General features: G+C 47.7%; 1 protein-coding gene across 1 annotated transcript in view; it reads right to left on the bottom strand.

Moving 5' to 3' along the window:
* ATRNL1 (attractin like 1) overlaps nucleotides 1–14,788 on the bottom strand; it is a 1,127,078-nt gene that overhangs the window by 509,125 nt on the left and 603,165 nt on the right. Inside the window, exon 24 of the mRNA XM_063963337.1 lies at nucleotides 11,083–11,240. Coding sequence (XP_063819407.1) covers nucleotides 11,083–11,240 — 158 coding nt within the window. The remainder of the gene's footprint in view (nucleotides 1–11,082; nucleotides 11,241–14,788) is intronic.

The following is a 14,788-nucleotide window of genomic DNA, read 5'->3' as shown; positions in this document are numbered from 1 at the left end:
CAGAAATACTTGGCCACATGATACAGAGAATGACGCTGCTACAGAAACACTGCGGCCACATGATATAGAGAATGACGCTGCTACAGAAACACTGCGGCCACATGATAGAGAATGACGCTGCTACAGAAACACTGCGGCCACATGATAGAGAATGACGCTGATACAGAAACACTGCGGCCACATGATATAGAGAATGACGCTGCTACAGAAACACTGCGGCCACATGATATAGAGAATGACGCTGCTACAGAAACACTGCGGCCACATGATAGAGAATGACGCTGCTACATAAAAACTGCAGCCACATGATATAGAGAATGACGCTGCTACAGAAACACTGCGGCCACATGATAGAGAATGACACTGCTACAGAAACACTGCGGCCACATGATATAGAGAATGACGCTGCTACAAAAACACTGCGGCCACATGATAGAGAATGACGCTGCTACAGAAACACTGCGGCCACATTATACAGAGAATTACGCTGCTACAGAAACACTGCGGCCACATGATACAGAGAATGACACTGCTACAGAAACACTGCGGCCACATTATACAGAGAATGACGCTGCTACAGAAACACTGCGGCCACATGATACAGAGAATGACGCTTCTACAGAAACACTGCGGCCACATTATACAGAGAATGACGCTGCTACAGAAACACTGCAGCCACATGATACAGAGAATGACGCTGCTACAGAAACCCTGCGGCCACATGATACAGAGAATGACGCTGCTACAGAAACACTGCAGCCACATGATACAGAGAATGACGCTGCTACAGAAACCCTGCGGCCACATGATACAGAGAATGACGCTGCTACAGAAACACTGCAGCCACATGATAGAGAGAATGACGCTGCTACAGAAACACTGCGGCCACATGATACAGAGAATGACGCTGCTACAGAAACACTGTGGCCACATGATATAGAGAATGACACTGCTACAGAAACACTGCGGCCACATGATACAGAGAATGACGCTGCTACAGAAACACTGCGGCCACATGATACTGAGAATGACGCTGCTACAGAAACACTGCGGCCACATGATATAGAGAATGACGCTGCTACAGAAACACTGCGGTCACATTATACTGAGAATGACACTGCTACAGAAACACTGCGGCTACATGATACTGAGAATGACGCTGCTACAGAAACACTGCGGCCACATAATACAGAGAATGATGCTGCTACAGAAACACTTTGGCCACATAATACAGAGAATGACGCTGCTATAGAAACACTGCGGCCACATGATATAGAGAATGACACTGCTACAGAAACACTGCGGCCACATTATACAGAGAATGATGCTGCTACAGAAACACTGTGGCCACATAATACAGAGAATGACGCTGCTACAGAAACACTGTGGCCACATGATATAGAGAATGACGCTGCTACAGAAACACTGCGGCCACATTATACAGAGAATGACGCTGCTACAGAAACACTGCGGCCACATGATATAGAGAATGACGCTGCTACAGAAACACTGCGGCCACATTATACAGAGGATGACGCTGCTACAGAAACACTGCGGCCACATTATACAGAGAATGACGCTGCTACAGAAACACTGCGGCCACATGATACAGAGAATGACGCTGCTACAGAAACACTGCGGCCACATTATACGGAGAATGACGCTACTACAGAAACACTGCGGCCACATGATACTGAGAATGACGCTGCTACAGAAACACTGCGGCCACATGATACAGAGAATGACGCTGCTACAGAAACACTGCGGCCACATGATACAGAGAATGACGCTGCTACAGAAACACTGCGGCCACATGATACAGAGAATGACGCTGCTACAGAAACACTGCAGCCACATGATATAGAGAATGACGCTGCTACAGAAACACTGCGGCCACATGATACAGAGAATGACGCTGCTACAGAAACACTGTGGCCACATGATATAGAGAATGACACTGCTACAGAAACACTGCGGCCACATGATACAGAGAATGACGCTGCTACAGAAACACTGCGGCCACATGATACTGAGAATGACGCTGCTACAGAAACACTGCGGCCACATTATACAGAGAATGACGCTGCTACAGAAACACTGCGGCCACATGATACAGAGAATGACGCTTCTACAGAAACACTGCGGCCACATTATACAGAGAATGACGCTGCTACAGAAACACTGCAGACACGATACAGAGAATTACGCTGCTACAGAAACCCTGCGGCCACATGATACAGAGAATGACGCTGCTACAGAAACACTGCAGCCACATGATAGAGAGAATGACGCTGCTACAGAAACACTGCGGCCACATAACACAGAGAATGACGCTGCTAAAGAAACACTGCAGCCACATGATACAGAGAATGACGCTGCTACAGAAACCCTGCAGCCACATGATACAGAGAATGACGCTGCTACAGAAACCCTGCGGCCACATCATACAGAGAATGACGCTGCTACAGAAACACTGCAGCCACATTATACAGAGAATGACGCTGCTACAGAAACACTGCAGCCACATGATACAGAGAATGACGCTGCTACAGAAACCCTGCGGCCACATGATACAGAGAATGACACTGCTACAGAAACACTGCGGCCACATGATACAGAGAATGACGCTGCTACAGAAACCCTGCGGCCACATGATACAGAGAATGACGCTGCTACAGAAACACTGCGGCCACATGATATAGAGAATGATGCTGCTACAGAAACACTGCGGCCACATGATAGAGAGAATGACGCTGCTACAGAAACACTGCGGCCACATGATAGAGAGAATGACGCTGCTACAGAAACACTGCGGCCACATGATACAGAGAATGACGCTGCTACAGAAACACTGTGGCCACATGATATAGAGAATGACACTGCTACAGAAACACTGCGGCCACATGATACAGAGAATGATGCTGCTACAGAAACACTGCGGCCACATTATACAGAGAATGACGCTGCTACAGAAACACTGTGGCCACATGATATAGAGAATGACACTGCTACAGAAACACTGCGGCCACATGATATAGAGAATGACGCTGCTACAGAAACACTGCGGCCACATGATACAGAGAATGACGCTGCTACAGAAACACTGTGGCCACATGATATAGAGAATGACACTGCTACAGAAACACTGCGGCCACATGATATAGAGAATGACGCTGCTACAGAAACACTGCGGCCACATGATACTGAGAATGAAGCCGCAGTCAGTGTAACCGGGGAAGTGTTCCCAGCAATGTGACGGGGTATATACTGCACCATGTCACACACTCACATCTGCACACCTTCCCTGACGTGCCAGCAGTATAAGTGCACCCTGATTATTCTTACACCCCCTGCCCGGGCCGCCCATATACTATAACACTGTGTAATATAGGCCACATGTAGGTCCGTGGCTGCTAGATCTGTGGGACATGTACAGCCTGGTAACAGCTGGAAATTCGCGACTGCTCCCAGGTTACTGCACCAATGACACAATCTGTGACGTAATGTGGGTTCTGTCACTGAGCGCGTGTCTTATCACAAGGAACCCAGAGCTACACTATGGGGGGGTATTTATGACATCATGGAGAGAGATAAAGTGGAGAGAGATAAAACACAAACCAGTCAGCTCCTGTTATTTTTCAAACACAGCCTGTACAATGAGAGTTACTGTAGAAGCTGGTTGGTTAGTACTTTATCTCTCTCCATGCTGAATGGTGACATCTACCTTTCTGCAAGCTGCAGCTCAGTGTGTAACGAGTATTACTAGAGGGGCTCTCACGTTCAGATGAGCACACCGTCACACGGCAGCCACCGGACACAAGTGGGGAGAGTGATGGGTAAGGAGCGGTGACCTTCCCGGCTCCTCACCGCACAGCGACGTATGCTTCGGCTCACTGCGTCATCTCCGGATGGCAAAATGAAATTGAGCAGCGAAACAGAGACATGACGCATCCGGTCTTCTCAGAATCGCAATAATCAGGGGAACCGCCGGGGAAAGCACAGACACGGCATGCCCCTCCATGAGTATGAACAGGCCCCTACACTGCACTCCCTTCTGTACTTCACTGTGTCATCATCCAACACACAGCGCTGCCTGATGATATCTAGATATGGCTGAAAAGCAGAACTTAGTACAAGCTGCAGGAGGGCAAGTACAAACCAATCATCCGATGACGTCTGAAGGTTGAGTGCCCCTTTGGATATTAATGTAAGACCAAATCTAGACATAAGTTGTATAAAAAAAGGAAGATTCAGTTTTATCAGGAGGTCTCAGAAACCTGACATGTGGGTGCAGAACCCTGATGAGGATCTCACCTGTATTCCCTAGACCTGATCTAGAACTACTGTACCCAGTGTGCCCTCCTGCCCCCTCTCCAATAACACCCCCAATGCACATGTCCTGCGCCCTTCTCTAACGCCACCGCCGGTCACACTATTTCCTGGGCTCCGGGAGAGCTCGTTAACGCAGCAATTTCCAGCGGGCTGCCATTTATAATACGCTGTCAGAACGGTGTGTTCTCCTCTGACACTAAGGCAGGACGACAATGCAATGAAACCAGCGGGGCAGAACCGGCTGCCAGAAATCATCCCGGCTCTATGGCTCAGACACTGCCAGGCAGCCGGAGAGGGAAGCACTCTGCGCGGGCACTGGTGCAAATCCCCCCAATGCCACTGAGCCACTGGTTAATGTCCGAGGGCGCAGAGATTCAATAAATGGTGTAAAATAAACACAGCAATTACAGAGGAACCACTGCGCGGGGCAGACACCTGCGACGCAGATACGCCAACAGATGCTAACATTACCCTCCAAATTATTACATCACAAAACACCAACACTATCTCTCTCCATAGCGTACAACACAATCCATATCCATAGCGTACAACACTATCTCTCTCCATAGTGTACAACACAATCCCCCTCCATAGTGTACAACACAATCTCTCTCCATAGCGTACAACACAATCCATCTCCATAGCGTACAACACAATCCCCCTCCATAACGTTCAACACTATCTCTCTCCATAGCGTACAACACAATCTCTCTCCATAGCGTACAACACAATCCCCCTCCATAACGTTCAACACTATCTCTCTCCATAGCGTACAACACTATCTCTCCCCATAGCGTACAACACAATCCCTCTCCATAGCGTACAACACAATCCCTCTCCATAGCGTACAACACAATCTCTCTCCATAGCGTACAACACAATCCCTCTCCATAGTGTACAACACAATCTCCCTCCATAGCATACAACACAATCTCTCTCCATAGCGTACAACACAATCTCTCTCCATAGCGTACAACACAATCCCTCTCCATAGCGTACAACACAATCTCTCTCCATAGCGTACAACACAATCTCACTCCATAGTGTACAACACAATCCCCCTCCATAACGTTCAACACTATCTCTCTCCATAGCGTACAACACTATCTCTCCCCATAGCGTACAACACAATCCCTCTCCATAGAGTACAACACAATCTCTCTCCATAGCGTACAACACAATCCCTCTCCATAGTGTACAACACAATCTCCCTCCATAGCATACAACACAATCTCTCTCCATAGCGTACAACACAATCTCTCTCCATAGCGTACAACACAATCCCTCTCCATAGCATACAACACAATCTCTCTCCATAGCGTACAACACAATCTCACTCCATAGTGTACAACACAATCCCCCTCCATAGTGTACAACACAATCTCTCTCCATAGCGTACAACACAATCCCTCTCCATAGTGTACAACACAATCTCTCTCCATAGCGTACAACACAATCCCTCTCCATAGCGTACAACACAATCCCTCTCCATAGTGTACAACACAATCTCCCTCCATAGCGTACAACACAATCTCCCTCCATAGCGTACAACACTCTCTCTCTCCATAGCGTACAACACTATCTCTCTCCATAGCGTACAACACAATCCCTCTCCATAGTGTACAACACAATCTCCCTCCATAGCGTACAACACAATCTCCCTCCATAGCGTACAACACTCTCTCTCTCCATAGCGTACAACACTATCTCTCTCCATAGCGTACAACACAATCCATCTCCATAGCGTACAACACTATCTCTCTCCATAGTGTACAACACAATCTCTCTCCATAGTGTACAACACAATCCCCCTCCATAGTGTACAACACAATCTCTCTCCATAGCGTACAACACAATCTCTCTCCATAGCGTACAACACAATCTCTCTCCATAGCGTACAACACAATCTCTCTCCATAGCGTACAACACATCTATCTCCATAGCGTACAACACAATCCCTCTCAAAGTGTACAACACAATCCCCCTCCATAGCGTACAACACTATCTCTCTCCATAGCGTACAACACAATCTCTCTCCATATCGTACAACACATCTCTCTCCATAACGTACAACACAATCCCCCTCCATAGTGTAAAACACAATCCCCCTCCATAGCGTACAACACAATCCCTCTCCATAGTGTACAACACAATCTCTCTCCATAGCGTACTACACAATCCCTCTCCATAGCGTACAACACAATCCCTCTCCATAGCATACAACACAATCCCTCTCCATAGCGTACAACACAATCCCCCTCTATAGCGTACAACACAATCCCCCTCCATCGCGTACAACACAATCCCCCTCCATCGCGTACAACACAATCCCCCTCCATCGCGTACAACACAATCCCCCTCCATAGCGTACAACACAATCCCTCTCCATAGCGTACAACACAATCCCCCTCCATAGCGTACAACACAATCCCTCTCCATAGCGTACAACACAATCTCTCTCCATAGCGTACAACACAATCTCTCTCCATAGCGTACAACACTATCCCTCTCCATAGCGTACAACACTATCTCCCTCCATAGCGTACAACACAATCTCTCTCCATAGCGTACAACACAATCTCTCTCCATAGCGTACAACACAATCTCTCTCCATAGCGTACAACACAATCTCTCTCCATAGCGTACAACACCATCTCCCTCCATAGCGTACAACACAATCCCTCTCCATAGCGTACAACACAATCTCTCTCCATAGCGTACAACACAATCTCTCTCCATAGCATACAACACAATCCCCCTCCATAGCGTACAACACAATCCCTCTCCATAGTGTACAACACAATCCCCCTCCATAGCGTACAACACAATCCCTCTCTATAGCATACAACACAATCTCTCTCCATAGCGTACAACACATCTCTCTCCATAGCGTACAACACAATCCCTCTCCATAGTGTACAACACAATCCCCCTCCATAGCGTACAACACTATATCTCTCCATAGCGTACAACACAATCTCTCTCCATATCGTACAACACATCTCTCTCCATAGCGTACAACACAATCCCTCTCCATAGTGTACAACACAATCCCCCTCCATAGCGTACAACACAATCTCTCTCCATAGCGTACAACACAATCCCTCTCCATAGCGTACAACACAATCCCTCTCCATAGCGTACAACACAATCCCTCTCCATAGCGTACAACACAATCCCTCTCCATAGCATACAACACAATCCCTCTCCATAGCGTACAACACAATCTCTCTCCATAGTGTACAACACTATCCCTCTCCATAGTGTACAACACAATCTCTCTCCATAGCGTACAACACAATCTCTCTCCATAGTGTACAACACAATCTCTCTCCATAGCGTACAACACAATCCCACTCCATAGCGTACAACACAATCCCCCTCCATAGTTTACAACACAATCCCCCTCCATAGTGTACAACACAATCCCCCTCCATAACGTACAACACTATCTCTCTCCATAGCGTACAACACAATCTCTCTCCATAGCGTACAACACAATCTCCCTCCATAGCGTACAACACTATCTCTCTCCATAGCATACAACACAATCCCCCTCCATAGCGTACAACACAATCCCCCTCCATCGCGTACAAAACAATCCCCCTCCATCGCGTACAACACAATCCCCCTCCATAGCGTACAACACAATCCCCCTCCATAGCGTACAACACAATCCCCCTCCATAGCGTACAACACAATCCCTCTCCATAGCGTACAACACAATCTCTCTCCATAGCGTACAACACAATCTCTCTCCATAGCGTACAACACAATCCCACTCCATAGCGTACAACACAATCCCCCTCCATAGTTTACAACACAATCCCCCTCCATAGTGTACAACACAATCCCCCTCCATAACGTACAACACTATCTCTCTCCATAGCGTGCAACACAATCTCTCTCCATAGCGTACAACACAATCTCCCTCCATAGCGTACAACACTATCTCTCTCCATAGCATACAACACAATCCCCCTCCATAGCGTACAACACAATCCCCCTCCATCGCGTACAAAACAATCCCCCTCCATCGCGTACAACACAATCCCCCTCCATAGCGTACAACACAATCCCCCTCCATAGCGTACAACACAATCCCTCTCCATAGCGTACAACACAATCTCTCTCCATAGCGTACAACACAATCTCTCTCCATAGCGTACAACACAATCCTTCTCCATAGCGTACAACACAATCCCTCTCCATAGCGTACAACACAATCTCTCTCCATAGCGTACAACACCATCACAACACAATCCCTCTCCATAGCGTACAACACAATCTCTCTCCAAAGCGTACAACACAATCTCTCTCCATAGCATACAACACAATCCCCCTCCATAGCGTACAACACAATCCCTCTCCACAGTGTACAACACAATCCCCCTCCATAGCGTACAATGCAATCCCTCTCCATAGCATACAACACAATCCCTCTCCATAGCGTACAACACAATCTCTCTCCATAGCGTACAACACAATCTCTCTCCATAGCGTACAACACAATCCTTCTCCATAGCGTACAACACAATCCCTCTCCATAGCGTACAACACAATCTCTCTCCATAGCGTACAACACCATCACAACACAATCCCTCTCCATAGCGTACAACACAATCTCTCTCCAAAGCGTACAACACAATCTCTCTCCATAGCATACAACACAATCCCCCTCCATAGCGTACAACACAATCCCTCTCCACAGTGTACAACACAATCCCCCTCCATAGCGTACAATGCAATCCCTCTCCATAGCGTACAACACAATCCCTCTCCATAGCGTACAACACAATCCCTCTCCATAGCGTACAACACAATCTCTCTCCGTAGCGTACAACACAATCCCTCTCCATAGCGTACAACACAATCCCTCTCCATAGCGTACAACACAATCCCTCTCCATAGCGTACAACACAATCCCTCTCCATAGCGTACAACACAATCTCTCTCCGTAGCGTACAACACAATCCCTCTCCATAGCGTACTCCATAGCGTATTGTGGTGTGGCCAGGAAACCCGCACTGACACGGAAAGATCACACTTATAACGTGTATGACACACTGCATCAGTGATGTCATTGTAATTACAGTATGTGTAGCCACTTCTGATGTCATCGCGTCAATGTGTGTCGGGAATAATGCACTATGTAAGGAAAATAATTATACATTATATACAACACCTTTCATTCCTGTGTCGCAGCCTCATTCCTCTATGCCTATGTATCAATAGATATTTATATAGCGCACACATATAGCGTAGTGCTTTACAGAGAGTGTGGTGTCACTCACACCAGCCCCTGCCCCAGCGGAGCTTACACTCTACATTCTCTATCACATGCCCCAGCGGAGCTTACACTCTACATTCTCTATCACATGCCCCAGCGGAGCTTACACTCTACATTCTCTATCACATGCCCCAGCGGAGCTTACACTCTACATTCTCTATCACATGCCCCAGCGGAGCTTACACTCTACATTCTCTATCACATGCCCCAGCGGAGCTTACACTCTACATTCTCTATCACATGCCCCAGCGGAGCTTACACTTTACATTCTCTATCACATGCCCCAGCGGGGCTTACACTCTACATTCTCTATCACATGCCCCAGCGGAGCTTACACTCTACATTCTCTATCACATGCCCCAGCGGAGCTTACACTCTACATTCTCTATCACATGCCCCAGCGGAGCTTACACTCTACATTCTCTATCACATGCCCCAGCGGAGCTTACACTTTACATTCTCTATCACATGCCCCAGCGGAGCTTACACTCTACATTCTCTATCACATGCCCCAGCGGAGCTTACACTTTACATTCTCTATCACATGCCCCAGCGGAGCTTACACTTTACATTCTCTATCACATGCCCCAGCGGAGCTTACACTTTACATTCTCTATCACATGCCCCAGCGGAGCTTACACTCTACATTCTCTATCACATGCCCCAGCGGAGCTTACACTTTACATCAGGCATGTCCAACCTGCGGCCCTCCAGCTGTTGAGAAACTACACATCCCAGCATGCCCTGACACAGCTTTAGTATTCTCTGACAGCAAAACAATGTCAGGGCATGCTGGGATATGTAGTTTCACAACAGCTGGAGGGCCGCAGGTTGGACATGCCTGCTTTACATTCTCTATCACATGCCCCAGCGGAGCTTACACTCTACATTCTTTATCACATGCACACTAGGGTTCATCTTGTGTCAGAAGCCAATTAGCCTGACAGTATGCTTTGGGATTTTGGAAGGAAGCCGCACATTCCCGGGGTAGAACGTACAAACTCCACACAGATAGCTCCCTGAACTCATGAGCTCAGTGCTCTGAGACAGTCATGCTCCACTATGCAACAGAAATCTATTGTGTCTTCTAATAGAACTATAATATACAGTAGTGAGAGCAACAACTTGACACTATGGGAGGTATTCAATTGTTTGAAAAGTCAGTTGGGTGTCTGTTTTTTCCTATCTAATAGACAGGACAAAACAGACACCCAACCGACTTTTTAAACATTTGAATTCCCCCCTCTGTGTCAGACCCTGACGGACAGATAGCTCCAGGCACCCGCCTGATATAGGCCCGCCTGACGCTGCACCTATGTAACTAGAACTGCCAGTTCTGCATTATTACATCCACACCGGAGACCTTTACCTAGAAACGTTCATCTTACAGCACAGACTAAAACTGGCATGTACATAGAATGTAGTGTGTCATACATTTTACACGGAACGCTGGGACTGACCTGTATCTTGATGGGCCAGGAGAAGTTGCTGACGTAGACGTAGAACGTGATGTTGGGATTACTTCTGAAGTTGAACTTCTCGCAGGAGAAACTATCCCGATATTCCTTAGTGTGAGTCTTGGCGACCAGCGGGACCTCTTCTCCAGATATCGTACCGGCTGAGAACACACACAAGATGGATTATAAGGGGGTGTATCCGGGGTCAGCGTCTGCAAACGGTAATATAAAGAGCGTCTGCCTGCGCGGTTCTCAGCCCACACAATCCCATAATAACCACACAGAAAGACATGTGATTATACCACCTGTGCACAAGCAGGGATATCCCTACAACCTGTCCTGTTGGAGTGCCTTGAGGACCGTGTCTGGGAACCACTGCCATAAATTATATATATATATATATATATATATATATATATAAAATAAGATTTTACTTACCGATAAATCTATTTCTCGGAGTCCGTAGTGGATGCTGGGGTTCCTGAAAGGACCATGGGGGAATAGCGGCTCCGCAGGAGACAGGGCACAAAAAGTAAAGCTTTTCCAGATCAGGTGGTGTGCACTGGCTCCTCCCCCTATGACCCTCCTCCAGACTCCAGTTAGGTACTGTGCCCGGACGAGCGTACACAATAAGGGAGGATTTTGAATCCCGGGTAAGACTCATACCAGCCACACCAATCACACCGTACAACTTGTGATCTAAACCCAGTTAACAGTATGATAACAGCGGAGCCTCTGAAAGATGGCTTCCTTCAACAATAACCCGAATTAGTTAACAATAACTATGTACAATTATTGCAGATAATCCGCACTTGGGATGGGCGCCCAGCATCCACTACGGACTCCGAGAAATAGATTTATCGGTAAGTAAAATCTTATTTTCTCTATCGTCCTAGTGGATGCTGGGGTTCCTGAAAGGACCATGGGGATTATACCAAAGCTCCCAAACGGGCGGGAGAGTGCGGATGACTCTGCAGCACCGAATGAGAGAACTCCAGGTCCTCCTTAGCCAGAGTATCAAATTTGTAAAATTTTACAAACGTGTTCTCCCCTGACCACGTAGCTGCTCGGCAGAGTTGTAATGCCGAGACCCCTCGGGCAGCCGCCCAAGATGAGCCCACCTTCCTTGTGGAGTGGGCCTTTACAGATTTAGGCTGTGGCAGGCCTGCCACAGAATGAGCAAGTTGGATTGTGCTACAGATCCAACGAGCAATCGTCTGCTTAGACGCAGGAGCACCCATCTTGTTGGGTGCATACAATATAAACAACGAGTCAGATTTTCTGACTCCAGCTGTCCTTGCAATATATATTTTAAATGCTCTGACAACGTCCAGTAACTTGGAGTCCTCCAAGTCACTTGTAGCCGCAGGCACTACAATAGGCTGGTTCAGATGAAATGCTGACACCACCTTAGGGAGAAAATGCGGACGAGTCCGCAGTTCTGCCCTGTCCGAATGGAAAATCAGATATGGGCTTTTGTAAGATAAAGCTGCCAGTTCTGACACTCTCCTGGCCGAAGCCAGGGCTAGAAGCATGGTCACTTTCCATGTGAGATATTTCAAATCCACCTTTTTTAGTGGTTCAAACCAATGAGATTTTAGGAAGTCCAAAACCACATTGAGATCCCACGGTGCCACTGGAGGCACCACAGGAGGCTGTATATGCAGCACTCCCTTAACAAAGGTCTGGACTTCAGGGACTGAAGCCAATTCTTTTTGAAAGAAAATCGACAGGGCCGAAATTTGAACCTTAATAGATCCCAATTTGAGACCCATAGACAATCCTGATTGCAGGAAATGTAGGAATCGACCCAGTTGAAATTCCTCCGTCGGAGCACTCCGATCTTCGCACCACGCAACATATTTTCGCCAAATTCGGTGATAATGTTGCACGGTTACTTCCTTCCTTGCTTTAATCAAAGTAGGAATGACTTCTTCCGGCATGCCTTTTTCCTTTAGGATCCGGCGTTCAACCGCCATGCCGTCAAACGCAGCCGCGGTAAGTCTTGAAACAGACAGGGACCCTGCTGAAGCAAGTCCCTCCTTAGAGGTAGAGGCCACGGATCTTCCGTGATCATCTCTTGAAGTTCCGGGTACCAAGTCCTTCTTGGCCAATCCGGAACCACTAGTATCGTTCTCACGCCTCTTTGCCGTATAATTCTCAATACTTTTGGTATGAGAGGCAGAGGAGGAAACACATACACCGACTGGTACACCCAAGGCGTTACCAGCGCGTCCACAGCTATTGCCTGCGGATCTCTTGACCTGGCGCAATACCTGTCCAGTTTTTTGTTGAGGCGAGACGCCATCATGTCCACCATTGGTCTTTCCCAACGGGTTACCAGCATGTGGAAGACTTCTGGATGAAGTCCCCACTCTCCCGGGTGAAGATCGTGTCTGCTGAGGAAGTCTGCTTCCCAGTTGTCCACTCCCGGGATGAACACTGCTGACAGTGCTATCACATGATTCTCTGCCCAGCGAAGAATCCTTGCAGCTTCTGCCATTGCACTCCTGCTTCTTGTGCCGCCCTGTCTGTTCACATGGGCGACTGCCGTGATGTTGTCCGACTGGATCAACACCGGTTTTCCTTGAAGCAGAGGTTCTGCCTGGCTTAGAGCATTGTATATTGCTCTTAGTTCCAGAATGTTTATGTGAAGAGACGTTTCCAGGCTCGTCCATACTCCCTGGAAGTTTCTTCCTTGTGTGACTGCTCCCCAGCCTCTCAGGCTGGCGTCCGTGGTCACCAGGATCCAATCCTGTATGTCGAATCTGCGGCCCGCCAAGAGATGAGGACTCTGCAACCACCACAGAAGAGACACCCTTGTCCTTGGAGACAGGGTTATCCGTAGGTGCATCTGAAGATGCGACCCTGACCATTTGTCCAACAGATCCCTTTGGAAAATTCTTGCGTGGAATCTGCCGAATGGAATTGCTTCGTAAGAAGCCACCATTTTTCCCAGGACTCTTGTGCATTGATGTACAGACACCTTTCCTGGTTTTAGGAGGTTCCTGACAAGCTCGGATAACTCCTTGGCTTTTTCCTCCGGGAGAAAAACCTTTTTCTGAACCGTGTCCAGAATCATCCCTAGGAACAGCAGACGAGTTGTCGGCATTAACTGGGATTTTGGAATATTCAGAATCCACCCGTGCTGTTTTAGCACTTCTTGAGACAGTGCTAATCCCATCTCTAGCTGTTCTCTGGACCTTGCCCTTATTAGGAGATCGTCCAAGTATGGGATAATTAATACGCCTTTTCTTCGAAGAAGAATCATCATCTCGGCCATTACCTTTGTAAAGACCCGAGGTGCCGTGGACAATCCGAACGGCAGCGTCTGAAACTGATAGTGACAGTTTTGTACAACGAACCTGAGGTACCCCTGGTGTGAGGGGTAAATTGGAACGTGGAGATACGCATCCTTGATGTCCAAGGATACCATAAAGACCCCCTCTTCCAGGTTCGCTATCACTGCTCTGAGTGACTCCATCTTGAACTTGAACTTCTTTATGTACAGGTTCAAGGACTTCAGATTTAGAATAGGCCTTACCGAGCCATCCGGCTTCGGTACCACAAAAAGAGTGGAATAATACCCCTTCCCTTGTTGCAGAAGAGGTACCTTGACTATCACCTGCTGAGAGTACAGCTTGTGAATGGCTTCCAAAACCGTCTCCCTTTCGGAGGGGGACGTTGGTAAAGCAGACTTCAGGAAACG

Source organism: Pseudophryne corroboree, chromosome 3, assembly GCF_028390025.1.
Source record: "Pseudophryne corroboree isolate aPseCor3 chromosome 3, aPseCor3.hap2, whole genome shotgun sequence".
Classification (NCBI taxonomy): Eukaryota; Metazoa; Chordata; class Amphibia; order Anura; family Myobatrachidae; genus Pseudophryne; species Pseudophryne corroboree.
The sequence above is the reverse complement of the archived record's forward strand: the minus strand, read 5'-3'. Positions and strand labels throughout refer to the sequence as shown.